The sequence below is a fragment of the Cavia porcellus genome, unplaced genomic scaffold, assembly GCF_034190915.1.
Source record: "Cavia porcellus strain 051 isolate PalLab524CR breed Dunkin Hartley unplaced genomic scaffold, mCavPor4.1 scaffold_5, whole genome shotgun sequence".
Taxonomy (NCBI): domain Eukaryota; kingdom Metazoa; phylum Chordata; class Mammalia; order Rodentia; family Caviidae; genus Cavia; species Cavia porcellus.
This window is the reverse complement of record NW_026947488.1, coordinates 97,649,399-97,677,023: the sequence shown is the minus strand read 5'-3', so window position 1 is coordinate 97,677,023 and position 27,625 is coordinate 97,649,399. Positions and strand designations below refer to the sequence as shown.

At 48.0% G+C, this 27,625-nt stretch overlaps 1 protein-coding gene and 1 long non-coding RNA gene across 4 annotated transcripts; one reads left to right on the top strand and one right to left on the bottom strand.

Moving 5' to 3' along the window:
* The first annotated feature begins 9,370 nt into the window (after positions 1 to 9,370).
* CUNH4orf36 (chromosome unknown C4orf36 homolog) lies at positions 9,371 to 11,746 on the top strand. 3 transcript variants are annotated; one of them, XM_003469389.4, is made up of 4 exons: positions 9,442 to 9,595; positions 10,016 to 10,195; positions 11,015 to 11,166; positions 11,447 to 11,746. In XM_003469389.4, exons 2-4 carry the CDS (start codon positions 10,131 to 10,133, stop codon positions 11,578 to 11,580), a joined length of 351 nt encoding a protein of 116 aa, XP_003469437.1. In that variant the 5' UTR covers positions 9,442 to 9,595; positions 10,016 to 10,130; the 3' UTR covers positions 11,581 to 11,746. The 3 variants fall into 3 exon arrangements, with proteins under 3 accessions (XP_063105466.1, XP_063105465.1, XP_003469437.1); XM_063249396.1 differs by having other exon boundaries at positions 9,371 to 9,595; positions 10,063 to 10,195; positions 11,015 to 11,589; XM_063249395.1 differs by having other exon boundaries at positions 9,432 to 9,595; positions 11,015 to 11,589.
* Positions 11,734 to 14,790, bottom strand: LOC134476156 (uncharacterized). Its single transcript, XR_010047692.1, has 3 exons — positions 14,314 to 14,790; positions 13,953 to 14,036; positions 11,734 to 12,076 (listed from the first exon to the last, which is right to left on the bottom strand). It is a non-coding gene; the product is annotated as an uncharacterized LOC134476156 (long non-coding RNA).
* Positions 14,791 to 27,625: the final 12,835 nt, after the last annotated feature.

The following is a 27,625-nucleotide window of genomic DNA, read 5'->3' as shown; positions in this document are numbered from 1 at the left end:
AAATTTTTTTAAAGGAAAGTGTAAAATAATATTTAGAGATCAATCATAATGCGAAAATATGTGTAGAAACTGATGTGTGCAGCTAAAGCAGTTCTTAGAGAAAAAAATGATACTTCACATATGTTTATTAAGACAAGATGGCTTTGGAACAAAGAAGCAAAACAACTATGACACTTGGAAAAAAAAGTCATGATCAAAGGAAGAAAAAAGATAAAGAATAAAATTACGAGGAGGCTGGTAAGTTCAGAGGTAAGAGGCTTCTTTCTGTGTTTGATCCCTAGAGCCACAAAACAACCAAATAAATGTTAAAAATTTAAAATACAGGAAGAAATAAAAGCAATTTTGTTTTGTACCAGGGATTGAACTCACAACCTTGCACTTGCCAGGCAGGCACTTATGCCACTGAGCTAAATCCCTGGCAAAGCAATGTTTTTTTTTTTTTGTTTTGTTTTGTTTTTTTGTCTTTTTCATTTTTATCGGTACCGGGGATCGAACTCACGACTGCCTACTTGCAAGGCAGGTGCTTATGCCGCTGAGCTAAATCTCCAGCCCAAAGCAATGTTGTTTTAAAGTTAGAAAATAATGATAAAGTGCTAGGGAAGAAGGACAAACTTCTGGGGACATTGCTATGAGAGAGAGGATTTGCAGATGAATGACACATGCCAGAGGAGCCACGACTCTCTGAAGTCACAGCTGCCCCTCATGAGTGGGCATAGGTAAATGTATACAAAAATCTGAACAAAAAGGGCAAATCTGCAGAGAAAACACCAACTGCCAAAACAGTTGCTTATATTCTTTCATCAACTTTGCTCACCTATATCTGGTAATCTGAGCAACTATTTTGAAAATAACAACATGCAATGTTGTAACCATTCTCAATTTCCTGCCATTTTGTTTTGAAATCCTATATCGTTTTTGCTGATTTTTGCTTTCTTTAAAATAAAAAAAAAAAACCCACAAAGCTTGAGTACACTAATAAACACATATTTTTTAAAAGCCAAAGAAACTCCCTGGGAATCAGAGCCATGAGTGGGCTGCCGGGGGGACAGCCACATGCCAGCCTCTTCCAGAGGTACTGTTCTGAAGACAGCAAGAGGCACTCTGGTGACCATTGTTGATTTCCTATTGTTCTGAAGTCCTTGTCACTTACACTGGTTTGTTTTGATTGGCTTTGTTCTGTTATATTTGGCTTGGTTTCACTCTCTTTAAAATAGAAACCAAGAAGACAAATCTCAGCCCCTTATGATTATAACATGTAAAGTTTCTACCAAGTTTAAGATCATGTTATACCTTCAGTTCAGTAGCAAACGTGAGCACAGCCCAAGACATCTCCGAGGTGCTGTCCTAGAGGTCAGGAAAAAGGAAGGCTGCGTGGCGCTGGCAATGACGCAGCTCCTGAACTAGCCTCTCAGGAAAGGAGGAGAAAGTGAGAACACTATGAAGCAAAGCGGCTCTGAACAGGATTTAAATTTTACTAATTGGCTTTCTATGTTTATCTGTGAGTCTGTCCTAGGCCCAGGCCCCTTGCCTAGTGATGGGAGCTGATTCATAGTAAGTGAACCTCTATGAATCGCTGGTCCTGGCTGAGGCCTGTGAGGCCAGAGAGACCTCAAAGGGAAAGATAAGGCCACAGCTGTGGACACTCTGGCTCCAACCCCAATTAACAAGGTAGAGACTGCAGCTGCAAAGATTACTCCTGCAGTCTCACTTCTACCATGTCTTCATGATAAGACAGTGCTACTGAATTGACTTGATTCATGACTTGGAGACGTCCTTGAAGGGACTCCCAAGGTCCTGCTCATTGCCTGCACTTTCCTCAGTCTCTCCGCCCTTTGTCCTTGGTCCTAATGTAAGTGGACTGACCCAGAGAATCCTTTGTCTTTACCCTCGAAGCCTCGAGCTTAATTAAAGGGTTTTGACCTTCCTGGAGCCCTAAAATTCATACAGTTTGTCTCTTTTTATTTAACCTCTGCCGTACACTCATTTGGGAGATTGGGGATCTAGGATAGAACCTGATAAGAAAGGGTACAAGAGAAGATGAAGTTACTCAAATAGTGGGATTATCTTCAGAGTACAGAGGACAGGGTCAAGTCACGCCTATTAGAACTAATTAGAGAACTGAACGCTATGTCCAATGGCCACAGCCAATGGCAGTGATAAGCAGGAAAATACACACTTTACAAAGTGCATTACGTATGCGCTGGGATACTGTTCGGTGGCAGAGAGCTTGCCTAGCATGTGTGATGCTCCAGGTTGGATTGTTAGCACCACAAAAGGACCAGGCACACATGGCCAGGCGCAGTGGTGCACATCTGTAATTCCCAGAGCCCTGAGAGGCTGAGGCAGGAGGATGCAAGTTCTGTCCCAGCCTGGGCAACTTCATAATTTAGAGAGAACCCGCCTCAAAAAACAAAACAAAACACAAAACATAAAATGAAAATAAAACAAGCACTGAGAAGGCATGTAGCTCAGTGCAAAGGCCCTGGGTTCAAACCCAGCAACAGCAAACACCAGTCTTACGGAGAAAGATTTTTTTTTTTTGTCTTTTTCCTTTTTTATTGGTACCAGGGATTGAACCCACGACTGCCTGCTTGCAAGGCAGGCACTTATGCCTGCTGAGCTAAATCCCCAGCCCCATGGAGAAAGATTTTAAACTATGATAAAGGAACTAGAAGAATGGAACTTGCGGGGTGTGGCAGCTCATGCCTGTAATCCCAGCACTGGGGAGGCTGAGGTGGGAGGAGCCTTGCAAGTTTGAGACCAGCCTGGGCTACAAAGTGAGCTTGAGGCCAGCCTGAAGTGCATAGCAAGACCCTGTCTCAAAAAAAAAAAAAAAAAAAAAAGAAGAATCGAATTTACAGGAGACATTCTGGGATCACAAGTGAGCACTGCCACGCCTGGTTATAAATTTAATGTTTTATGACGTTACAGTGACATAAAGAATCAGTGATTTAAAAAGTTGCCCAGTGTTTATGGGGAAAGTGAGAGATTGTAGTAATGAGCTTGGACACTTGGTGATGATGCCTGCCGCTCTGAGACGGGGCAGTCATTCTAGGAATCTGTGAGTGCACACCTGTGTATGCCGGTGTGTGGGCATAGTACTACAGATCAAACCCTGGGCACGCCACCTTCAGCTACATGTCCAGCCCTTCTGATTTTTATTTTGAGATAAGGCTGTCTGAATTGCCCAAGCAGGCCTGGAACTCTCAACCCTCCTGCCTCAGCCTCCCCAGTAGTTGGAATGTCAGGCAGCAGGTCCCCAGGCTGCCTGCGCTTTCCTGGCCTTGCGCTGTGCCTCCCTGGGTGGATCTGAAGTGTCCCTTAGGGATGGTTCACTCAGTGCTTGGGTGGTGAGGTAGAGGAACGCAGGCCACTCCCTTGGCCAGGCCAGGTACATTTGGGTGGGCTGCACGGCCGCTCCATGGCGGCTCCAGGACCAGGTGTCTGCTGTCCCTATCCTCGCAGTCCTCTGTCTGGGACTCTCCATCTTGCCACTTCTCCCTGCGCAGGACAGTGGCCTCAAATAGCCTCCTCAGTGCGTGTGACACTCTGTCATTCCTGCATTTGGGAGGCTGAGGCAGAACTGCTCTAAGTTCAAGGTCAGCGTGAATTGCACAGTGAGACCCTGTCTTAAAAACAAAGCAACACACCCTGCGGAATCCCAAACTAAACTGAGCAAACATAAAAGAGCATTCTGCTGTGTCTCCAGGGTATGGGAAAAAAAGTATTTCCCAGGGGCACCCAGTTGGCCTTTTTTTTTTTTTTTTTTTGTCTTTTTGAGACAGGGTCTCACTGTGCAGTTCAGGCTGGCCTTGAGCTCACTTTGTAGCCTAGGCTGGTCTCAAACTTGCAACGATCCTCCTGCCTCAGTCTCCCGAGTGCTGGGAGTGCTGGGATTACAGGTGTGAGCCACCATACGCAGCTTCAGCTGGCGTTTCTTATGTCTCCTTTTTTTTTGGTACTGGGGATCAAACCCATGACCTCTCACTTGCCAGGCAAGCGCTTGTGCCACGGAGCTGAATCCCCGGCCTCCTCTTGTGCCTCCTTGGCTGGAGCTTTGGGCAGGGCTGACGCTGAGCCTGAGTGACGGAGGAGAGAGGAGGTTGCTTGTGGCCGCTCATCCAAGCTGCTCCTGCGCCTCTCTGTGTGTATTGTCAGGTGACAGGGATGCTGCGCCCTTGCTGCTGAAAGGCAGCACAGACTTTCCTCCCTCTCAGGGCACAGAGAATCTCCTGGACAGGCCATGGCCCCGGCCCAGCTGAGCCCAGCTCAGCCTGTCAGCCCAGCCTTGGGGTTCTGCTTGCTGAGTTCCAGCCCACTCTGCTCTGCTCTTCCCTCTTTGTCTGTCTTTGCGCCCATGCTGGCCCCTTCTCGTCCCGGAACAGCAAATCACACTCTGAGCTAGTGGCTGAGGGCAGACACCCCACTGTGCAGGGTCTTCGGGTCAGGGATCCGAAAGCTGGGCCCAGGCTCTCACGGGGTCACACTGGGCACTTTCCTGTTGTCAGGACAAAATAGTGGAGTCCACAACCTACAGCAGAGCTTTCTGGGCTCCTGGCTTCTGAGCCTTCAGTCCACGGTCAGGAGGCTCCAAGGCGGGAGCATGGCGGGAATGCAGGTAGGGGGCACCTGGCCTCCCCATCTGACCCGCCACCTCGGGAGCAGTTAAACGTGATTTACAGTACAGCTAACAAGTCAATAAAATGGAACTCATTAAAAAATCTAATGAATAATTAGAAAGCTCAGTTTTATATAATTGCCACATAGTTTCAAGCTAATGTTATATTCTTGAAACAACTTGCTGTAGCGGATGAATACTGAATTCATCATCCCTCCAGGGCAGTGTGGTAAGGTCCGAGGCCTCATGCATTAAGATGTGGTGGCCTTGGTGGTGCATACCTGTAATCCCAGAGGATGCAGGAGGATCATGTGTGCTGCAGGCCAGCCTGGGCGATGTAGCAAGACTATCTCAAAACAGCAGCAGCGGCGGTGACAAAAAGACAGCTATTTTCCTTCCATCGGAGCTAATGCTCAGGCTTGCCCAGGAGAGAAACAGCTCATGGTCACCCAGGTTCCAGGCAGCAGTGGGTTTGGGGGGACCCTTGCCTCTGCTGACTGTGACCCATAGTGAACCCTAGGCTGCGTTCCGGGTGACCTGGTCTTCCGTGGAACGGGGCACCAGGGGGTACTCTCCAAGGACAGTGTGGGGCCATTGATTACTGCTCCTGCCAAGCAAGAGCATGATCATGGCAAAGAGGACCATCCTTCCCCATGCCACTGAGGGTGGCTGGGGACATCCAGGGTACTCAGGGGATCCTGACCTGAGTCCAGAGTGGCCCTGTGGCTGGCTGGCTGTGCAGTCACAGCCATCACCTGGGCCTCTGCACTCCTCTCTGCTGGCTCAGGAAACCCTGGCTTCCTCCGTCCTGGCCTGTCGGTCCTGTTGGATGTTCCTGCAGCATCGGGGTGGGCAGTGACCGTCACCATCTGCAGGGCTGCAGCACCCTGAGGCGAGCAATTCCGGGTCACTGCAGAGACAGAAGAGGCAGCCGTGGTGGCTAAGTTGAGATAGTCAGCAGAACGAGACAATCATTTCCTCGAGTTGATGGCAATACCAGATAGGAGTTCAGGACAGAAGCCATGGAGCACAGGAGACAGATCTGGGACAGATCTGAAGAGAAGCACGGGCTCCGCTTGACAGTACTGGGGGTCCAGTGCGGGGCTGGGGCTCAGGCAGCATGGGGTGCCGGGCTGAAACCAGAGGATGGGGCAGTTGGGGAGCCAGAGGGCCAGAGGGGAGGAGGCACTAGTTCAGAGCTGCCATTCTGGATTTTAAAGTTTTTCCACCTGTATTGCTCATTATTGTATCTTAAAGCATTGATAGTATTACTGGAAAAGCCTTGGAGAGAGTCATAAACCAGTGCGAGCTGCACCTGTGATGTGTGTGTTAAGCTACATGAAATAAAACACGGCTCCATGAAATGAGAGTGGGCACACACATCCTGAGAACTCAGCAGGACGCCGGGAGGGAAAGAGGTCCACAGAACCCACCCTGGGCCTGTCTGCAGGCCTGGGCTGGTGGTCTGGGCATCTACTGGGAGGATGGCCGTGTGCATGGTGGCGACTGGGGATTTCCTTGTCTTGTTCTCAAAATCCAATGTTTTGTTTTGTTTCACTCCTGTATCTGGTGACCTGAGCAACTATTCTGAAGATAATATGCAAAATAAGAACCACAAAAATTCCTATCATGTTTTGAAAACCTGTATAGCTATTGTGTTTTGTTGTTGTTGTCATTTTGCTTTTGTTGTTTTTTTTTTTAGGCTCGTTTGCATCTTGATTTTTCTGTTCTTTTTTTCTCTTTCAAATAAAAAAATGTACATTAGATATTGTGACTTGGGAAGAAACTGTTCAAAAGAAAAGAAAAACTATGATGGTGAAAGGAAGAATGGATAAAAGGAAAACATTATATGTATATACAAGATAGTTCAGGTAGTTTCACAGATGGCTCTGTTTGCTCCTTGAAAAGAAGGTTTTGTGCTAATGTTATTTAGACAAGCTATTACACTGATCTCCTGCACTCTGAGTAACTGCTACAAGACAGAAACACGCAGTGTGTCGAGTATTGTGTGTTTGGAAACTCATTTTCATTGTTTATCTGTTTTTCTATTTAAAATAAAAATTTTAAAAATCTACAAAAATATTTACAAACATAAGCTGACAGAGTGACAGGCCTGTAACTCCAGACTCGGGGGGCTGAGCGGGAGGACTGCAAGTTCTGGCCCAGCTGGGCAGCTTAGTGACCCTCTCCCCTGCCCCCCAAATAGATCATCTAAAATCTTGTACTAATAATCACGCTGGGAGATGTGTGTATAGAGTGGTGGAAGGAAGACAAAAATCAGAATCAGGTCATCTTGGGTTCAAATCCTGTGACGCTGGAAGTGGTTCCTGTTTTAAGGTGCACGCCCTTCCTTCTCCACAAACCCACTGCTGAAATTACTTGTAACATCTACAGTGTGGTCGTTACCTATGAGAGCACGCAGGAAAGACATTGAAATGCACTAGGCAGTACCACAGACATAAAGTCGTCATGTTTATTATTCTGTGTTGTGTATCACACATCGAAATGTTTTTGCTCTTAGTACCACAGTGTCAACGCTAGATGGCAGAAATGCTCTCCTGAGCAATTAAAGTGACTCCAGACTGAGGAATGCAGGACAGAGGGAAGATTTCACTTATGGGTGGATGTATGGAAAAGCAGGGGAAGCTCTGCAGAGAGGTGTGTGAGATGAAGGTGCAGGTGGAGACAGAGAGACAGAGAGAGACAGACAGAGAGAGACAGAGAGAGAGAGAGAGAGAGAGAGAGAGAGAGAGAGAGAGAGAGGCAGAGAAAGGAGAAAATCTTAGAAGGAAACTTGATGTTTTTGAGGTATTGGGGACTGAACCCCTGGGGGTTGCTCTGCTACTGAGCTGTCTCTCCAGCCTTTAAAAAATTTATTGCAGTACTGGGGATTAAAGCCAAGTCTTTCACATTGAATTACATCTCTAATCTTTCACCTTTTTTTGTTTGTTTGTTTGTTTGAGACAGTCTCTCTCTCTCTCTGTCTCTCTCTCTCTCTCTCTCTCTCTCTGTAATTCAGGCTGGTCTTGGACTTGCTATGTAGCCCAGGCTGGCCTGGAATTCAAAGTGATCCTCCTGCCTCAGGCTCCTGAGTCCTGGGATTACAGGTGTGTGCCACCATGCCCAGTGACCCTTTTGATGTCTTACCTTGGGTCAAGGTCTTGTTAAGTTGCTAAGCTGTGCAGGTAGGACTTGAGCTTTTGCTCTTCCTGCTTTGGCTTCTCAGAACTGCACCATCAGGCCTGGTTTTTAGGGACAGGATCTTGCTATATAGTTCAGACTGACCGTGAATTCCCTGTGTGGCTCAAGCTGACCTCGGACTCATGAGGATGCTCTGGCTTTGGTCTCTCAAGGGCTGGGATTTCAGGGTCATACCATGATGATAGCTAAGAATTTGATTTTTCAAAACAAAATACTGAAGTATTCATTATGCAGAGAAAGCAGATCTTTGTTGGACATCTTTTCACCTTGTGGAAAATTCAGCATTACTCCAGCTTTTGCACATTCATGGGGCAGTGCTAGATGCCACGTCTACTGGGTTCAAATCCTGTGGGTGTGGGTGGCACCCCACAGACGGTAGCCTGGATGAGATAAAAGGGAAAGGACGGCTGCTGCTGCCGCCTAGCTGCCTCCTGCCTGCCACACCATGACTGATTCTCCTCTGTGACGCCCTCTGCCATGCCTCCCTGCCTTGGAGCCAGCTGACTACGGACCCAAACCTCCATGAATTGTGAGTAGAAAGAAACCTTTCCGCCTTTAACTTTGCACATCGGGTATTTCATGGTGGCATCAAGAAACCAAGATAGTAGCAAAAGACCTTCATTGCTGTGCTCACAATTTTCTCCACATAACAGCTCAAGTGACTTCCTAGGCGGTCACTGACCCCTCCTGGTGAGTGAGCCAAGTGAGGCTGCAGAAGGGAGGCCACGATGCCTTTTATGACCTCTTCTCAGAAGCTAAGCCCAGCAACCTCCACATTTGCCCAGAATGAGTCACAGGGAACATAGCCCGAGCCAGTTGCAGGACTTGACACAGACTCAGGAAGCCGGCCCTGTGGAGAAACTGTGAACTGCCCTGCTGTCCTCGCCGCGGCCTGGACCTCACCTGTGTGGTGCTCGCTGCCCTGGTCAGCAGAGGCAGCCAGGCTGGGCTCCCTGAGGCCTTCCACCTTCCACCGGCATGGTGCCCTGGGCAACTCCTCTGCGCTCTGCTCCCCTCTGAAGGAGAAGGGTCTGAGGCCGCCATTTGTCATTCACCGCCTTATGATTTTTATTGCAGGTCCGGGGGATGGACCCCAGGGCCTCCTGCATATTAGACAAGAGCTCTACCCCTGGCCCCTTTCTGCGTTTGAGAACTGAAAAGTGTTCTCGAAACCAGGATCACACACAGACAGGTGTCTCAAGCACTTTTCTTCTTGCTGGGACAAACACCTGATGCGTGCAATTTAAAGCAAGCAAGTTGTGGACCCTGACCGTGGGACAGGAGCATCCTCTTGAGTCCTCCTCAGTGAAACTCAGGCTGTGACCCTGGCGTGCAAAAGGTGACGCTTAGCGGGGGATGCTACCAGTCGTGGTCATGAGTGGCAGACTGGGCCCCTAGACCCGTTCCCCAACTCCAGGGCCCTCGGCCAAGCCACAGGGGTCAGATGCCGCTGCCCTGAGTCATCAGCTGGCTGTCACCGCGGGCTTGGGCTCAGCATGGGAAACTCCGCCCCACTGGAGACGGCAGCGGCGGCTCAGGTCACCGCGCACAACAGCGCCCCTAGCCGCGCCCTCGGTCGCTTGGGGTCACCGCAGGCGGTGCGCAGAGCTGTGGCAGCACAAAGCCCTTTGTTGGGCTCAGTGACGCGGGCGCCCTTCGGGACGTGGGCGGGCAGGGACGAGGAGGGTCGCGCGGCGCGGCCCCGTGCGCGGCCCCAGGCTCCTGGCGCGCGCTCTGCCCTGGTTTGCGGCCCGACCCGCATCCTGGCCAGACCCGGTAGGAGCCTGAGGCGGGCATGGGGGGACAGGGGACAGGAGGGACCCAGGGCCAGGGCAGGGACACGGGGATGGGGCTAAGACGAGGCCACTTCTGTGTTTGCCTGTACGTGGTCCAGACAGGCCTCGAATTGCCTGCGATCCTCCTGACTCAGCCTCTTGAGTCTGGGATCACAGGTGTGAGCCTGTTAGGTCACTGTTAGGCCAGGTTTTGGATGAGAAAAGCAGGTCGGGGTGGCTCGGGGTAGAGTTCTATGCTGCAAGAAGCTGCTGTCGCGGTAGCGGGGACACCTAGGGCCCCCTGTGCCCAGCACCTGCCCAGGCAGGAGTGGCTCTGCTTGGCTGCTGACTCTGCAGAGGGCAGGGGCGGACACTTGGCGTGGCCTCTGGGTCCACCACCCTCTGGTGTGCACGCATTTAGGGGAAGGCCAGCTGTCGGTTGGTCCTTGCAGCCGTCCATCCTTGCAGACCAGTGGCCCAGCTCCTGTGACACCGCCCCAGGGCCCTGCGTGAGGACGTAGTGGGGACGGCTCGGCATGGCCTACGGGCTCCCCAGGAAGAACACGGTGAAGGGCATCTTACGGGGCAGCTGCTACAGCGTGTAAGCACCGGCGCCTTGGATCAGGGAGACTCGGTGTGGGGCGGCCACGACAGGGCCTCGGGTCCTCGGTCCTTGTCTAAAGGCACAGCTTTTGCAGGAATGCAGCTCACCCCATCGTTCTCTCCACCCTGCAGTCGCAGGGTCAGGAGAGTGCCGTCTGGCGAGCCAAATCCCAGGCTCGAGGTTTGAATCTTCTCCCGGGGAAACAGTTTCCACACCGGGCGTGGTGGCGCATGCCTGTAATCCCAGCACTTGGGAGGCTGAGGCAGGAAGATCGCTGTGAGTTCAAGGCTAGTCTGGGGGACAAAGTGAGTTCAAGGCCCGCCTAAATGGCACAGTAAGACCTTGTCTCAAATAAATAAATGAATAGTTTTTTTTTTTTTTTTTTTTTTTAAAGACAGTTTCCACCCTTGCTGGTCATTTTAAGTCCACCTAGCCAGCCCACCTGCACTTTGGACGCCTGGCTCAGTGCATGGCTCTTGTCCTCGGGTTCAAAGCCTCATTCTGTACCCCGCTTGGTAGGTGCAGGGCACTTATGGTCCATAGAATTTCTGGTCAGTGCAAAGAGGTCCCTGCCCTGGGCCGCTTCTCCTGCCAGAGTTGCCATCCTGAGGAACCCTGAGCCTCTTCCCTGCACGCACCTGCGCAATCAGTCTCCTGCCAGAGTTGCCATCCTGAGGAACCCTGAGCCTCTTCCCTGCACGCACCTGCGCAATCAGTCTCCTGCCAGAGTTGCCATCCTGAGGAACCCTGAGCCTCTTCCCTGCACGCACCTGCGCAATCAGTGTGTACTGGACCAACGCGTGCCTTTACCCCCAGACGGGAGCCCTGGGACCTTGCGCTGCTGACGAAGACCTGGTACTTGAACATAGTCAACTCCAGACTGCCTTTTCTGGTAGAGCTCGCCTATGGGAATTCCTTGCCGCTCTCAAAATGTGACACACAGGAAGGGCTGCTGCCTTCAGAGGAGTGTAAGTGCCTCGGTGTCCTGGAGAATCTGTCGGAGGTGTGCAACCCAGTGCACATTATCAGAGAGACACGGCTTCCTGTCTCAGTAGCCCCGCATCTTGGTGGTTCAACAGGCTGGCCTCAAACCCAGAGCAATCCTCCTGCCTCAGCCTCCCAAGTGCTGGGACTACAAGCCTGTGCCACCCTGCCGGGCTGTATGTGATTCACTACTGAACACACTAAACCTGGTGGAAAATGCCAGTCAGAGTGCTCCACGGGTTTTATTTTATTTTACTGTTTTAGCCGTCAGACTCGAAAGAGAGTATGAAATGAAGCGCCTGACTGAATTGAAACGTCAAGAAAATGCATCTGAGGAAATTCAGATGTCCCTACGGGCAAGGGCTGGCGGCTTGAGGAGACCTCTGCAACCCAAGTGACGGACGTGGCACCCTGGAGTCTGCTGAGTTCCTGTGCCAGGCAGGGGTGAGGGCGCCTGCCTCTCTCATGGCTCCATCCCACGTGGGCGAAGGGAGGCTGCCCACGGATGTGACAGCTCTGATGTGGCCTGGTCCCCGCCATGCCTGGTCCCTTTGCAGCATATGTGACCGCAGTGTGAGTAGATGAAACTCCGGGAGTTCTGTTATTTCTGCTGTTTTGATTTTTGTAAAAGGGCACTCAGGGAAGAGAAACTTCTCGCTGGAGACAGAATGTTTGTTGTTTGTTTGGGACAGGGTCTTTCCCTGTAGTTCAGGCTGGCCTTGAACTTGTGGTGATCCTCCTGCCTCAGCCTTCCAAATGCTGGGATTACAGATGGACACCATCACATCTGGCAAGAGGCAGTGTTTTGAAGATGCATCAGTTTGAATTTGCATCTTTGAGTTACCAAGGAGGGATTGAAATGAAGGTAGGAAATTTTTTCTTCAAAAGGATAAACTGTGAAAAAAATACTTGGTTAAGAAAAATGGTAGATTGTAGTTTTATAAATCTCCAGTTTCCCTTTTTCTGTGAAACGTCATTTATTATTCTTTTGTGGCACTTTTAAAGCAGCTATTAGAATTTAACTTTGGTTCTGTCTTGTCGAAAGAAAAACATCAGTTTCTGTCTTAGTTATTTTCTCATTGCTGAGACAAAATACCTGATACCCAAAGTTAGAGGAGGGAAGGTTTCTTGGGCTCACAGGTATAGAGGGCTCGGTCCACAGCCGGCTGGTTGTCAGGCAGGGGGAATTGCAGAAGAGGAGGATTCATGGCGGCCAGAGGCAAGGAAGCAAGGAAGTAGCAAGTGACAAGCAGCAAGGACACTGTGCCTTGCATTCCCTCGGGGCTGCCTGCCGTAGGGTAGCACTGACACCAACGGAGAGGGGCAGCCCGCGTCCTGCCCAGGGCTAAGCACACCACCAGTGATCTATGAATCACACATCCTCGGTCCGGGTCCCACCCGCTAGACTCCCCACCCATGACCTCACGGAGCTTTGTGGGGACATCTAGATACAGCCACACTGTTTCTTTCTGATTCATTTCACATTTTCTCCCTGGAATGACCCTGAAAACCATAGACACACAGACATACTTCAAAGTGACAGGAAGTTAGGAACAAGGTCTGATTATGAGGAGAACTCAGGTTTGCAGTGGTTGGAATTTGAGTCCAATCAGATGTATTTGGACATTGTGTTATGTTTAAGCACTATTTAGTGAGGTTTTAGGTGACTGAATTGGCGTTTTAAGGTTTTCTTGTATCTTCTGTGAAAGGCACTGACGGGCTTGCCAGCAGCCCTGGACAGAGTCTGGCCTACCGTGTGTGAGGCCAGGGCTGCCTGCTTTTCTTCCATTGTAGCTGCTATGTACAGTTATCTGGCTTGGGAAGGGTGACTTCATCTCCGACTTCTCACTTTCTTATGTAGCAGTGGAGATAATAAAATGGTCCCTAATTCAGAGGACTGCCATGCAGATTGCTGATAGCTGCCGGGCACAGGAGACTGACTTTGGGCTAAGCATTGCCACCCTAAAGCACTAGAATCTAGACACCAAAGACATGGAACATTGGGCTGACCCTGCTGAGTTTTGTGGAGACCAGAAATGTCGAATTTCCAAAATGTTGGTTTTGTTCCGGTTGATGTGTGTGGACTCACAGTCTGAGGCTCAATATTTTAGTCCAACACATGAGCAGTTGGACCTGAGGACATCTCCGTCACAAGCACTGATCACTAATTACCAGCTTGGCACACTCTTCTGCCTCTGAAAAGTGTCGTGGACACTTAGTGTTCAAGACGCCATGTCCTGATTGTCTGCTGTCTCACTAGGAACAGAGCTCCCTGTGCTCGGAGCTGGGAGCCGCCGGGGACCTGAGGCACCTCACACCCTGTGCTGACCGGCGTGTAAGCTGCATGCTCCCTCCTCCTTCAGAGCTGGGGAGAGGGTCAGCAGAACCCGTGTCCATTTGTAAAACGCCTTCCAGCGTAGCTGGGGAATGAGAAAGCTGTGTCCTTATCATTTTGTTGAGAGAAAAGCACCTGCTCGCAGCCTGCAGTCCTTTAGTTAGACCATATTTTTAAACATCTTCAAATTGCCTATTTTTTTTTTTTTTTTTTTGGTCTTTTTCGTTTTTTATCGGTACTGGTGATCGAACTCACAACTGCCTGCTTGCAAGACAGGTGCTTATGCCGCTGAGCTAAATCCCCAGCCCTGAATTGCCTATTTTTAAATAAAATTACACTGAAAATAAGTTCAAGAAAAAAATGTGTTTCAGTATCTGTCTCTCTTGAAATGATGTAAAATCAGGAATGTTGTCTTATAGCGGGTGACTCACTCACCTGGTCACTGCTTGTGCATTTATGGATAGGAACTTCCCATGTGGCCAGGGGCAGATTATGGAGCCTGTGACAGCTGTGGCCTCCCTGTTTGTGATAGGATTCTGTTTACTGGGAGATAGCCATGATGTGATCAACAGTTCAAGACAAAGATCAGAATGGACAAAAACATGTTAAAGTTATTAAGACCTCATTAATATTGATAGTAGAATAACCCCAACAGTACACAACAGTTCCTTTATATTTTTTTGCCCTCCCTTGCCATTGACATCACAAATCACTTCTTTTTGTATTGCATATCTATTCAAATAAATGTGCAGTTATTTTTTATATTTTCTTTAAAATGATTCTGTACAGAACTTACCAGGCTGGATGACATGGTTTCAGCTATTCAGACCTATAGTTTCGGTTACTCAGAAGGCTGAGGCAGGAATACTGCTTGAGTCCAACAGTTTGTACCCTGCACAGCATACATATACATATATATATATTTATATACATATTATATATTGTTTATATATGTATGTATATATATTTTATATATTTATAAATTTTAAAAAGATAAGGAAGGAAGGAGGAAAGCAAGGAAAGAATCCAGCCACTTGCAATACTATGAACTCGTTTGAATTCTGTATCTTACCAATATATTTGCCCTTACCACAGAGCTGGACATCTTTGCGTGGTTTGCTATTTTCTATTGTTTCAACCTGAAGGATGGTCCAGCATTTCATGGAAAGAATTTCTCGTGGTGATAAATGTACTCAGCTTTGGTTTATCTGGCCAAGTTTTAATTTCTCCTAAATTATCGAGGGACAGTTTCGGCAGATTATACATGGTTGGCTGTTTTTTCTGTAGTACTTTGAGTGTATTTCCTCAGTGCCTTCCGAGCTGCGAGCTTTCTGCTGAGAAACTTGCCGCTAGCCTGACGAGAGCACCTTTGTCCGTGACAAGTCCGTCTCGGGACTCTCCAAGCCGCTCTTGGGAGTTTACTATAACGTATTTGACGTGAGCCGCTTTGGTTGATCTCGGTTAGAGTACCCCGGGCTGCTTGAATTTGCATGTGTACTGTCTTCCTCAAACCTGAGATGTTTGTTTTGGGCCGTCACTTCTTCACTGTTTCACGGCCTTTTCTCCTGGGTCTCCTGCAGTGCATGCACTGGTCTCCTTGAGGGTGTCCCATAAATGCGATAGGCTTGTTCCGCTTTTCTTTTTCACTTTTTTCTTTTGATCCTTTGACTTACTGGCTTCAAATGAACTGTTTCAAGTTCCCTGACCTATTTTTTTCTGCTTGCCAAGTCTACCATGGAACCGCTGATGAACACTTAATAGATCATGATCTTTTATCTTGTTTTAGTTACTTAGTTTCTTTGTTGTTATTTTCATTTTGTTCAGGCATCATGTTTTTGATTTTGTCTGTGTTTCCCGTTAGCTCACTGATCATTTATTTCTGTGGTAACTGTTTTGGATTCTCTGTCTAGGCTTTCCTTTCTTTAGGGTTGATTCTGGAGATTTATTCTGTCCCATTGCCTGGGCCACGTCTCCCCCTTTGTTATTCATCCTTCTCCTTTGTCTCCCTTTCTTTTCTTTCCGCTGTCTTCCTTTCCCTCCCTCCCACCTCCTTTTTTCATTTCTCTCCTTTTCCTTCCTCTCTGTGTCCCGTCCTCTCTCCTTTCCTTCCTTCTTTCATCCCTCCCCTAACTTACTTCCGCCCCTCCTTCCCTCCTCCTTTCCTCTCTTCCTTCTTTCTCTGTTCTGGGGATTGAACCCAGGGCCTCGTGCATCCTAAGCAGGACTCAACTGCTAACCTACAGGCTTCAGCCCTTTAAAGATTATTTTCAGCTTTTGAGACCGGGTCTCTCTCCATGTCCGGGCTATCCTTGGACTCACTAGGTAACCCCGGCTGATCTCAGACTCACGGCTGTCCTCCTGCCCCTCCTGAGTGCTGGACTCACCCGTGTGTGCCATCACACCTGGAAACCGCATGTGCTTTTTTGACATGCATACTTCCCAGCTTTATGAGGCATAATTGAGTGCTCCATAAATTGCACCTGCTTGAAGTGCTCACTTGGGTGTGTTGACAGACATCTGGTGTGTGGGCCATCCTCACTGTCAGGCTAAGGGGCAGGTCCCTCACCCCAAGAATGCCCCGTGTCCTCAGTCACCGTCCTTCCCATCGTGGCCTCCAGGCCGGTACCGACCTCTCAGCTCTCTGGTGCCACAGATTCGTAGGCATGTTTTGGTAATGTTTATAAATGGAATCTTCCCAAATGTACTGCTTTTGCCGTGACTTTTTACATTCAGTGTAATCATTTCAAGACTGACCTGCGTTGTGTGTGTGTGTGACTCTTATTGCCTAGCAACACTGTGCTGTCCCCATGCTTCCTTTGCTTATCTTGGAACTGACTGATAAACATTTGGGCTGTTGAAGGGCGTCATGTGGCAATTTCTTATTAGGGAGGGAGGTAAATACCTCCAGGAGGGAAAGGACCAGGACGTAGGTGTATGTTTACCCTGCTACATTTCCAAATTCCTACTCAGGTTCTGAAGGAATTGGGGAGGTGGAGAAGGGTTTGTAGCTTACACAGGATGCTATGGCTTTTATAGTAGTGAAACTGACATGTACTTACAGGTCCCTTGACCTCCAGGGCCCCTTCTAGAAAGATACCCACTAAACCACTATGTAGTCCATCACCCGCTTGGATGCAAATTACGTTCGCCAAGAATCTGCCCAGACAGCTCTCACCAAGGTTCTTGGACCCCTGCTCACACCTGTGCAAATAGGACCAGCACTAGTGTTTGGAGTAAGGTAGATTTCCAGGTCCAATCTCTGGCACCCTCAGAAGTGGACTGAAAGTTTTGAGAGGATCCTAGTGGTCTTGGCTTGCTTTACCTGTCAGAGTGGACAGTGTCTCTTAGTCTTGCTTGATCTTCATAGGAGGAGGAGAAAGTGGTAGAATCTTTTGTCAGTCACCTTCCGTCAGTGGGCCAAATACCTGACCCCTGCACATAAGAGGAGAAGTTTAATTGGGCTTGTAGTTTTTCTTTTTTCTTTTTTGGTACCAGGGATCAAACTCATGACCTCACATTTGCCAAGCAGGCATTTCAGCCCCTGAGCTAACCCCCTGGTCCCTGGTTTGCAGTTTTAATAAGAGGATTCAGTCCATGGCAGAAGCACTTGACAGAGGACAGTCGCTCAACTCACAGCAGCCAGGGAAAAGACAGAGAAGGAAAGGGCAGGGGACAGGAACCCACCCTTCTGTGTCCTCCCCAGTGCCCACCAGCACATTCACCTATGGGCCAGCTCACCAGTGGGTCAACCCCAATCCAGCCACCATGGGGGTCAGCCTGTGGGGGAGGTGTCGCTGGTAAACCAGGAGCTCGGCTTCTCAGCTCGGGACTTTTCCCCCCAGGAGTTTCCTGCTGTCCACTCCAGGGCACTCTGCAGCATCAGTCCTTTCTCTGCTTCCAGCTATCTGTGTCCACTCCGGTGAAGCCTCGCCCTGCACTTTGAAACCACCCGCAATGCAGGCTGTGACCTCTGAGGCGGACCTGTCCAATGTGTCATTTTCCCCCTCGGATGGACTCCACCAAAGCAGCCCTGTCAAAGCAGCTGCTCCTGTCTGCAGAAGCAGACGCGCTCTCTACTGTCTAAGAAATGACTCCCCGTACGGCCCTTTCCTGTTGGAATCCAATCTGCTGTTCCCACCCACTGTGTAGAGCCCGTGGGACACAGATGCTCTGCCCCAAATGACCAGCTCTTTCCTGGCCTGGGCCACGTGCCCCGGCTCTTCCCTCAGCACTCAGGTGCTCCCAGGAGAGGGACTGTCAGAATTCTACGCTGCAGTCTCATGACATTGGAACTTCCTTGTCCAAGCAGCAGCAATAGTTTCCACTGACGTAACTGCTTCCAAAATAAAAGGAAGGTTAGCGGGTGTGGTGGTGCATGCCTGTGATCCCAGCACTTGGGAGGCTGAGGAGGAGGAGCACTGTGAGTTCAAGGCCAGCGTGGGGTACACACAGTGGATTTAAGGCCAGCCTGACCTGCACAGTGAGACCCTGTCTCAAAAAAAAAAAAAAAAAAAAAAAAAAAAAGAGGAGGAAGGTTCTTTTCTTTCTTTCTTTTCTTTTTTTTTCTTTTTTCCAGTACCAGGGATTGAACTCATGACAATGCACTTGCAAGGCAGGCACTTATGCTACTGAGCTAAATCCCCAGCCCCTAGAGAGGTTATGTCTTAATGCTGGGCTTCTTTCTTCATGTGATCCCATGATGACTATATATATTTATATATATATATATATATAGAGAGAGAGAGAGAGAGAGCTTTCTCATAACCTTTTTAGGATGTGAAAAACGGATTCCAAGTTTTACCAACAGAATGCTTTAAAAAACAAAACAAAACAAAAATCAAGAAAATTGGAAGCTGGCACAAAGGAGAAACTTTACAGTTCTGATAGTTATTTTCCAGCTGAGGTAATGGATGTGCTGAATAAGGCCAGGCACTGGTGTGGGTCATGCTCACTGGGCCCCAGCAGAGGTGCTAAAGGGGCTCAAGTCCAACACCTGAAAGTGTGTAGCCGGTACCTGGGGGCTCCCTGAGGGCCTAGGAAATTCTGGTCTCAGCAGTAAACTTCTGGTTATGTTGGCCAGGGAAGAATCTGTGTGTCCTCTTGGCCTCACCGGGGAGGGCGGGGAGAAAGTTATTCCAATCCTGTGTAGCCAGGGCTTGAGAGTTTAACCTCTAGCTGGAGGTGTAAGGGAAGGACAGACAGGTGTGTGAGGGAAGGACAGAGTGTGCGTTACTAGTGTGCACTGTGAAATGTTGGCCTTGCTCAGGGATCCTGAGATCTAGGGATCTTGCCAGTATGCTTGCCTGTAATTCCAAGGCTTGGGAGGCTGAGCCAGGAGGACTGCTGTGAGTTCGAGGTCATTGTGGGCTGCACAGGAGTCTAGGGCCAGCCTGCACTACACAGGAAGACACAGGAAGACTGTCCGTTGCAGTCAGGGGTTGTGCAGGTTCCCTTTGTCCCTTTTTGGGCAGGTATTTAGTTGACAGGGTCAAGGATGGGCTGTATGTATTTATTTTTATAGGGAGGCTGCTGTGAAGTAGTTTACAGCCTGGCATGAGGAAATATTCTTTATCTTTAAGATCATGAATGTTTGAAAAAAAAAGATCATGAATGTTTGAACCAGGTAATTACTTCACAATAAAAGTCATTCAGACATTAAATTAAGGTCCTATTCATTTCAGCATGATTATTATCCTTTCAGAATGTCAATTAGCACCTGAATCGAACTCTCAGTGAGTTAAAGGTTTAGTAACAGCCAGGCTTGGTGGCAAAGGTCTGTAAGCCCAGCACTCAATGAGGCCGAGGAGGGAGCATCACCAGTTTGAGCCCGGCCCGGGTAACTTAGCAATTTAGTGAGATCTTGCCACAAAGGAAGATGAAAAGGAGGGGAATGCTGGGTCTGTAGCTCAGTGCAAAGGTCCTGGGTTCACTAGTACTTCCAACCTCATAAAACCTTTTGTAAGGTGAACCGTAGCAAACAAGATGTGACTATTCTATAGAAGTAAAAGCTACGATCTATTGCTTTGTTTTCATAGAATAGTCTTGGAGTCAGCTCACGTCATCTTATGGTGGCATCACCTGGGTGTTTGTCTTGTAGAGAACCCTTCCCCATATTCATCACAGTCCAGAAAGGATTATAATTGTGATCCCAACGAGAAGTTACTGGAATTCCAGTGAGTTAATTCCAGTCTACCACTTCCAGTGCAACCCATGGCGAGAAGAAGGACATACGGTTATGGGGAGCTTGGGAGTCCCAAGTCCAGCCAAGAGGGTGCTTACGGGAACAAAGGCCACGCCCAGAGCCCAACCTGGGTTTTATTGTTCTCCAGGGTGGGAGTGGCTGGGGGGGATGAGTGACATGAGAGTAGCGGGGAATTAAGTGACTGCCATGAGCTGGGCTAGGTAGGAGGTCTGAGATCACCTCTGCTATGTACAGAGAGAACAACCTGCAAACACAGCTGAGGTGGTACCAAATAATGTTAGGGTCAGTGCTTCAGGTCTGAGGCACAGTCCTGTCTGTCCTGGGAAGTCAGAGCCTCTTTCTCGAGGCTCAGTCGCAGCCCACAGTATGAGCAACATCTTGCCCCACTCAGCCACATACTTGGGGAGTCAGTAGGCAGGGTGACACTGGCCTGTCTTTTGCTTCAGAGATGACACATCAGCTCCTCAGCCAGCCCCATTTACATTGCTTAAAGCCAGTTGAAGGGACAAGGAAATAATCCAGCCAGCTCAGTGTACCAGTATACGGAGATAGGGCCAAGTTTGTCCGAAGTGGAGACAGCTGCTCCTCTTTTCAAGGAGCGTCAAGGAGAGCCAGTGTCTCACAAAGTTGGAGAATGAATTTGAGGACAAAAGAAGTAGATGGGAGCAGAGTTCATTGGGAGGAGAGGAACATCTCCCAGTAGTCGGAAGGGCACCCGAAACTGAGACGACATGGGGCCTGTTTGGCCATTTTCATACCAAGAGTGACCAGAGCTCAGGTCAGAAATGGCCACTCCCAGGCAAACTAAAATCAACCTTTGGGACTAAAACCCACTTGTTTAAAAAATTTTCCTGGTACATTTTTACATACATAATGGTAACGCTCATCCTAGGGAATTTATACCTGGATATGACATATTTTAATTTTTTCCAATTCAGCTCCCTTCAATTCTTTATTCCCTCTCTATTTACAGAATTTTATTTCTACTTTTTTCCTTCCTTTTTTTTTCTTTTTGGAAGAATGATCATTTTCACTACAGGCTCTGCCTGTCCAAGAACAAAGGATGTCCTCCCATTTTTTGACATCCTCTTTAATCTCCTTTTTCAGAGTACTGTAGTTTTCAGTGTAAACTTTGTTAGATTGATTCATATTTCATTATTCTTTTTTTTTTTTTTTGTCGTTTTCCTTTTTATCGGTACCAGGGATCGAACTCACGACTGCCTGCTTGCAACGCAGGCACTTATGCCACTGAGCCAAATCCCCAGCCCCTATTTCATTATTCTTGATGCGACTGTGAAAGGTATAGTTTCCTCAATTTCTCTCTGAGTTTGCTTTTCATGTGTAGGAATGCTATTGACTTTTAGCACGGACTTTATAACCTACTATGCTGCTTATTTTGGTTACTAAATCTTGGGATCTTGACAGTGTACTTGCCTGTAATTCCAGGGCTTGGGAGGCTGAGGCAGGAGGATTGCTGTGAGTGTGAGGTCATTGTGGGCTATACGGTGAGTTTAAGGCCAGCCTGAACTACACAGGAAGACACTGTTGCAGTCAGGGGTTGCACAGAGAACAATTAGAATCAGGACACTGAGTCTATAATACTGTTTTCTGATGGTCACCCAGAGTTTACACAAGAAAGTGCAGTAAATTGGTCCACAACACCAAAGACATAGAATATTCCACCAAGGGCCTGAATCCCACAGCAATGTCCCACGTGAGTCCAGATGAAGACCCAGAGCTCATGACAATGCCTCCCATGAGTCCAATTGGAGGTCTAGAGCCCACGAGAAGAACCCACACCAGTGTCTTTTATGGATCCGTGCTAGGAAGGCCCAAGGGTCAGTGGTGGAAGCCAGAAAGTCCATGCAGCGGGGTGAAGGAGCTGTGCTGGTAGGTTGAGGGTTCTACGCTGGACCAAGAAGTCACACTCACAACAAAGACCAGGGCTGTCCTGAAAAGCACTATAGCCATCCTCAGTGATACAGAGGCCCCGAGCTCCTCCAACGATAAGCACAGTCGGTACAGGCCAGGAAGCCAGTGTGATGAGTTCATCCTGGAGATTAAGTGGCACACGTCTTCCTCTCCGGAGCCAGGAAGCAGTGCTCGATGTGAGGACCAGAGCTTCTCCAGGAGAACCAATGGCTCAAAAAGCAACACGTAGGAGAACCCACCATGCCTCAATGCCTCAATGCATTTTTCCTTCTCCACATCTCTATTTATGCCGGCAGCTTTCCTCAGGTGGAGCATCTATGCTCAACAGCATGCTGATGTAATCCAGCTGGCGTTAAATTGACCACTAGTTTTTAATCCATAACACTGTCTCAAAACAAAACAAAATCTAGGGGTCTTTTGGTGGAGTTTTTGGGGTCTTCTATGTAGAGTTTTATGTCATCTGGACAGATAACGATAATTTAACTTCTTTTCTTGTCCTTAATCCTTTTCTCTCATCTAATGTTTAGGCTAATGTTTCCAGCATCATATTGAATAAGAGTGGTGATAGTGAACATCCTTGTCTGGCTCCTCATTTTAGGGTGAAAGCTTTCAGTTTTTGTCTATTTAGTGTGATACTGGCTGCTGATTTTTTTTTTTTTTTTTTTTTTTTGTCTTTTTATCGGTACCGGGGATCAAACTCACGACTGCCTGCTTCCAAGCATGCGCTTATGCCGCTGAGCTAAATCCCCAGCCCCCTGGCTGCTGATTTGTCAGAGGTGGCTTTTATCACGTTGAGATAATGACCTTCTATTCCAATTTTCTGTAGGGTTTTTTTTTATCATGAATCAGTGTTGGACTTTGTCAAAAGCCTTTTCTGCATCTATTGAGATGATCCCATGATTTTTGTCCTGGCTCTGTTAATATGGCACATTACATTTATTGGTCTGTGTATGTTGAACCATCCCTGCGTCCTTGGGATGAATCCTCCTTGTCATAGTATATGATCTTTTCTTGGTAATTTGCTTCATTCTGTTTACCAGCATCTTATTGAGGATTTTTGCATCTATGGTCATTGAGGAGATTGGCTTTTGTTCTCTTTTTTGGTTGGATCTTTCTCTGGTTTTGTTACTGGAGTAATACTTGCTTCTAGAAATGACTTTAGCATTAAGTTGTTTATTTGAGCTTGGTCCATTTTTCTGATGTAGGAATTCACTGCTAAAATCTTCCCTCATAGAACTGCTTTTATCATGTCCCATAAACTCCAGCACGTTGTATTGGGTTCATCATTTAACCATAGAAACTGTCTAATTCCTTAATTGCATCTGTGACCCATTGATTGTTCAAGAAGGTATTGTTTAGTTTCCATGTGTTTACGTAGTTTTTCTGGTTTCTTTTGCCATTGATTTCCAGTTTCATTGTACTAAGATCTGATACTATGCATAAGATAATTTCAATTCCTTTGCATTTACTTAAGCACATTCTGTGAGCTGGTATGTGGTCTGTTTTGGAGAAAGCCTGTGGGCTGCTGAGAAGAATGTGTATTCTGATGTTGAGTGGAATACTGCAGACGTCTGCTAAGTTCATTTGTTCAAAGATTGAGTCAGCCCTGATGTTTGTTGAGTTTTTTGTCTAGTTGATCTATTTTTGACAGTGGGGTTTTGAGATTACCCCATTACAACTGTATTAGTGTTTATGCATCCATTAGCGTTTGTTTTATGTAACTGGGTGTGCCAGTATTTGGTGCATATATATTTATGATAGTTATCTCATCTTTGATTGTTCCCTTAACAAGTATGCAGTAATAAAACCAGTTTACTTAAACTAAAAATGGGCCTACTGGGATTCAAGGCACACAGCAAGCTTCTGTCTGCAGGAGACTCTTGGCCACTATCCTATCCAAGTGGTTCATTAAATAACAAAGTGAGAAGGGAAACTGTTTTTCTAGTTAGGCAGGAGAAGTCACCACGGAGAAGTCATCACCTCGCTGTGACCTCCTTGTTACATCTTTGGACTTCATGTCTGCCAGGCTCTTGTGAGCTCTGACCTCAGGCTCCGGCTCTTCTGACCGAGACCTGGTCATCCTGACTCTGTCTTGGGCCCAGGGCCTCCCTAGTACCTGCTGTCCTCTGCTTCACTTGTCTGTTTGTGAAAAGCTTGCCTTTACTGTTCACCAGCTTTTCTGTGGCAAATTTGGGTCCCACAGGCCTCTCTGCTCTTGAGAGGAATGGGGTGACCCGGGGTTCCCGCTTGGCAGGGCTGCTGGGAAGACCAAGTGCGACACAGTGGGGACTCTCTTGGGGGACTGAGCGTGTACACAGAAGGACCCAGTGAGTGGTGGCTATCAGACAGGAAACCACAATTGGCAATCGGTCCTCCTGTGACTGTTGCGTTCATAACAGCTGGGAATACACTGGCTTCAGATGATTTAAACAGGCTTTGCGATTTTTTTTTTTTTTTTTTTTTTTTGGTCTTTTTCGTTTTTATCGGTATCAGGGATCAAACTCACGACTGTCTGCTTGCAAGGCAGGTGCTTATGCCGCTGAGCTAAATCCCCAGCCCCGATTTTTGTCCTTTCTTGTGACTTTCATCTTAAGAAGGCAGAGCTGAGGCCAGAAGGGATGTCCAGAAGAGGACCACAGGTGATATCGCGCATCCTGTGCCACAGGGCAGGACCTAAAGGGTTTGATGACCACGCTGTTTGCCCCGTGCTGGATATTCCGTGCGAAGGGGAGCGGGTGTGGGTCCAGGAAGTACACAGTGGTCCTTCTCAGCCTCGAGTCCCACTGCCTGCAGGTGAGTCTCCCTGGCAGCTGGGGTTTGTCAGGTGCTCTTATAAAAACCCAAGAGCAGCGGCAACAGCTGAGTGGTCCAGCCGTCTGCATCCCGAGGACTGAAGGTCATCGAAGTCACCCTGCTGTCGCCAACATTGAGGGCAGCCACTGCCCAGGATGGCCACTTTTTCCCTTGTTACTTCTTTGCTTTTGGTTCCTTATTTTCTTGATTATAAAAATAGTAATCGGCAGCTGTTCCAAAGATGTTAAGTAGTTTAAATTCCAAGAAGAAGAAAAAAATCACCCGTAATCCTCAGTACAGAGGTAAAATTAAGAATTTCCAGTACTTGGAAAATTCTGGACTCTCTGTTTATTTGCTTCCGATTCTGACTCTGATTCTGACGATCATTATGACTTCACGGGAATCAGCCTGGGGCCTTGTTTTTTTTTATTTTTTTATCGGTACTGGAGATCGAACTCATGACCACGCGCTTGCAAGGCAGGCGCTTATGCTGCTGGGCTAAATCCCCAGCCCCTAGCCTGGGATCTTGTATATGCTCAGCCTGGGCTACACCCTCAGCCCAGTTTGGGTTTATTATTTTAATGCAAGTAGTAGTGTTTTTATTTTTTATTTAACCTTCTGTCATCAACATTGCACTGTGTCAAAATAACATTTTTCTGTTAAATGGCTCCATAACATTTCACACTACAGTGGTACCATCATGTACTTAGTTTTGTCTCGGACCTTTGTTCCCATTTTCTACTTTACAAATATGTAGCTCTTTTAAATAATAATGTGTTTATAAATAACAATGCTATTATAAGTAGGAATCTTTCCCTAAGAAGAAAAAATGCATGTTTGCTAACTTATTTATTTGGGTGATGTCTTAGTAACAAAAGCTGTTAGTAAATATTTCTAAACAGTTTTCAGAAATATTTATGAATTTTTAGTCCTACTTACAGTAAATCAGTTTCTCTTTCACATTAAAACATTTTTAAAAACTGGGATAGTCACTTTAAAAAGTCTCTCTGTTGCCAGATGTGGTGGTGCATGCCTGTAATCCCAACACTTGGAGGCCGAGGCAGGAGGATCGCTGTGAATTGCAGTCCAGCCTGGGCTACCTAGTGAGTTCAAAGCAATCCTCAACTACATAAAAAGACCCTGTCTGAAACAGGGTTTTTTTTTCTCTTTCAGGGCTGGGAATCAGACGCAGGGTGTGGCCTACCACAAAAGTACATCCACACCTCTAAAAATGTCTTTTCCTTATGTGTAGGCAAAGTATGTTATATTGTATTTTGTTTTGTATTTTTTCAAGAAGAGACAATTTCATTTATTTGAGATTAATTTTAAAAAAGGATCACAATCCAGGAAAACATATTAAAGAAATCTTGAAAATGTGCTTCCTTTTTTGGTTTTTATTTTGAGATGGGGTCTCGCTTGCTCTACAATATAGCTCAGGCAGGACTTGAACTCACTGTGTAGCCCAGACTGGCCTCAAACTCACAGCAATCCTCCTGCCTTAGTCTCCTGAGCCCTGGGATTACAGGCGTGAGCCACCACACCTGGCACCTCTCGACTGTTTTTTTTTTTTTTTTTTGGTCTTTTTTCATTTTTACCGGTACCAGGGGTCAAACTCACGACTGCCTGCTTGCAAGGCAGGTGCTTATGCCGCTGAGCTAAACCCCCAGCCCCATCGACTGTTTATATTCTTCCAGATTCTACAAGTTTCTCCTTGTGCTGATTTTCAGTTGGGCAAACAGTTCCACAGCCTCAGCCCTGGTCCGTAGCCTGCGCTGTGCACGCCTTGGGGCGCTTTCCCTTCCTCTCTCTGTGGTGAGTGGGGTCACGAAGCAGGCTCTCAGGAGGAAGGTGCAGCACTTCCACACTGCGAGCACAGGCGATGGGAGCAGAGAGCAGGGCTGCACTGGGTATGTCCCAATGGTGGGGGGACAAGGAGCTCAGTCCCAGCTGTGCCCATAGGTGGCCTCCACCTTCAGGGGACCAGACCACTGATGGCCCACGTGGCTTCCTCTGCCGGGTTCCCTGGGTACAAGGATGAGGGCAGAGACCAAATGAGGTTGCAGGTTTGTGGTCCAGCTGGTTGGTCACTGTGGGCAGAGCCCAGAGCCCTGGGCCCCATTTCCTCCCGATACAGCATGGAAAGACAGCTGTGAGGGTCCTAGGGCCACATCACAGGCCACCTTTGTACTAACTGGTCCCTTGAATCCTGAAGGTCAGCAGGGTAGGAGTGGGGCCTCCCTCCACAACACGGGTTCACAGTGGACAGCCTTGGCTTTCCCTGCCCCCAGCCATGGCCACTGCCACTCCTGTCAGAACGCTGGGCTGCAGTGGAGCCTCAGTGCTTCTGCCTTTGCCCAGGCCACCATGCTGCTTCTGGTCATGGCCTTACACACAGTGCTGGTGCCCAGACTTGGGCCCTCAAGGTCCCTTCTGGCAGGTGCTGCCCACCGTGTGCTGTGTCACCCTGTGCCTTCAGCATGGCCCGAACCCAGAGAGAGCCCTAGTCCACTGGGACTCCCCTCTCTTTCTCGGCAGCTAACAGGACCTTGATTTGTGTTCCCAAGAGCAGACCTCAGGTGGAATCATCCTATTAAGTGGGGAATTTGTTTTGAACCCAAGGCTTTGCACGTATTAGCAAGCTCACCATCAGCTACACACACCCCAGCCTTTTAATTTTGCTTTGAAACAGAATTCACTAAATTGCGCAGGCTGGCTGCTAACTTGGGATCTTCCTGACTCATCCCCCCGAGCATTGGGGTCACAGGTGTGCATACCGGCTTAATTTCAGAATTTTTGCTAACTCTAAATTTTGAGAGGGAAGTTGCCAAGGTCATCTGGCCACAGAGGTTCCTTGACATCCCTGGGTAAATTTAGGGACCCTCAGCTGTCAAAGCTGAATACTCAGCAAATCACAAAAGTTCCTGTCAGGTCACCCTCCCACGAATGAGGCATTTGCTGAACTTGAAGAATTCGTGTAACAGGGCAGGGCTCATGGGTGACGCACAGGGATAAAGGGTCTGCCATGGGACTTTCTGACATTATCAGACGGAAGCATCTCGCACCTTTTCTTACTAAATAAGTACATAAAAAATAAGCCTCTGACCTCAGCAAAGGCAGTCACATGTGGGTACAGCACCCGGTGCACCCCTGTGTCACCTGGCTCCCTGCCCACTCAAGCTGG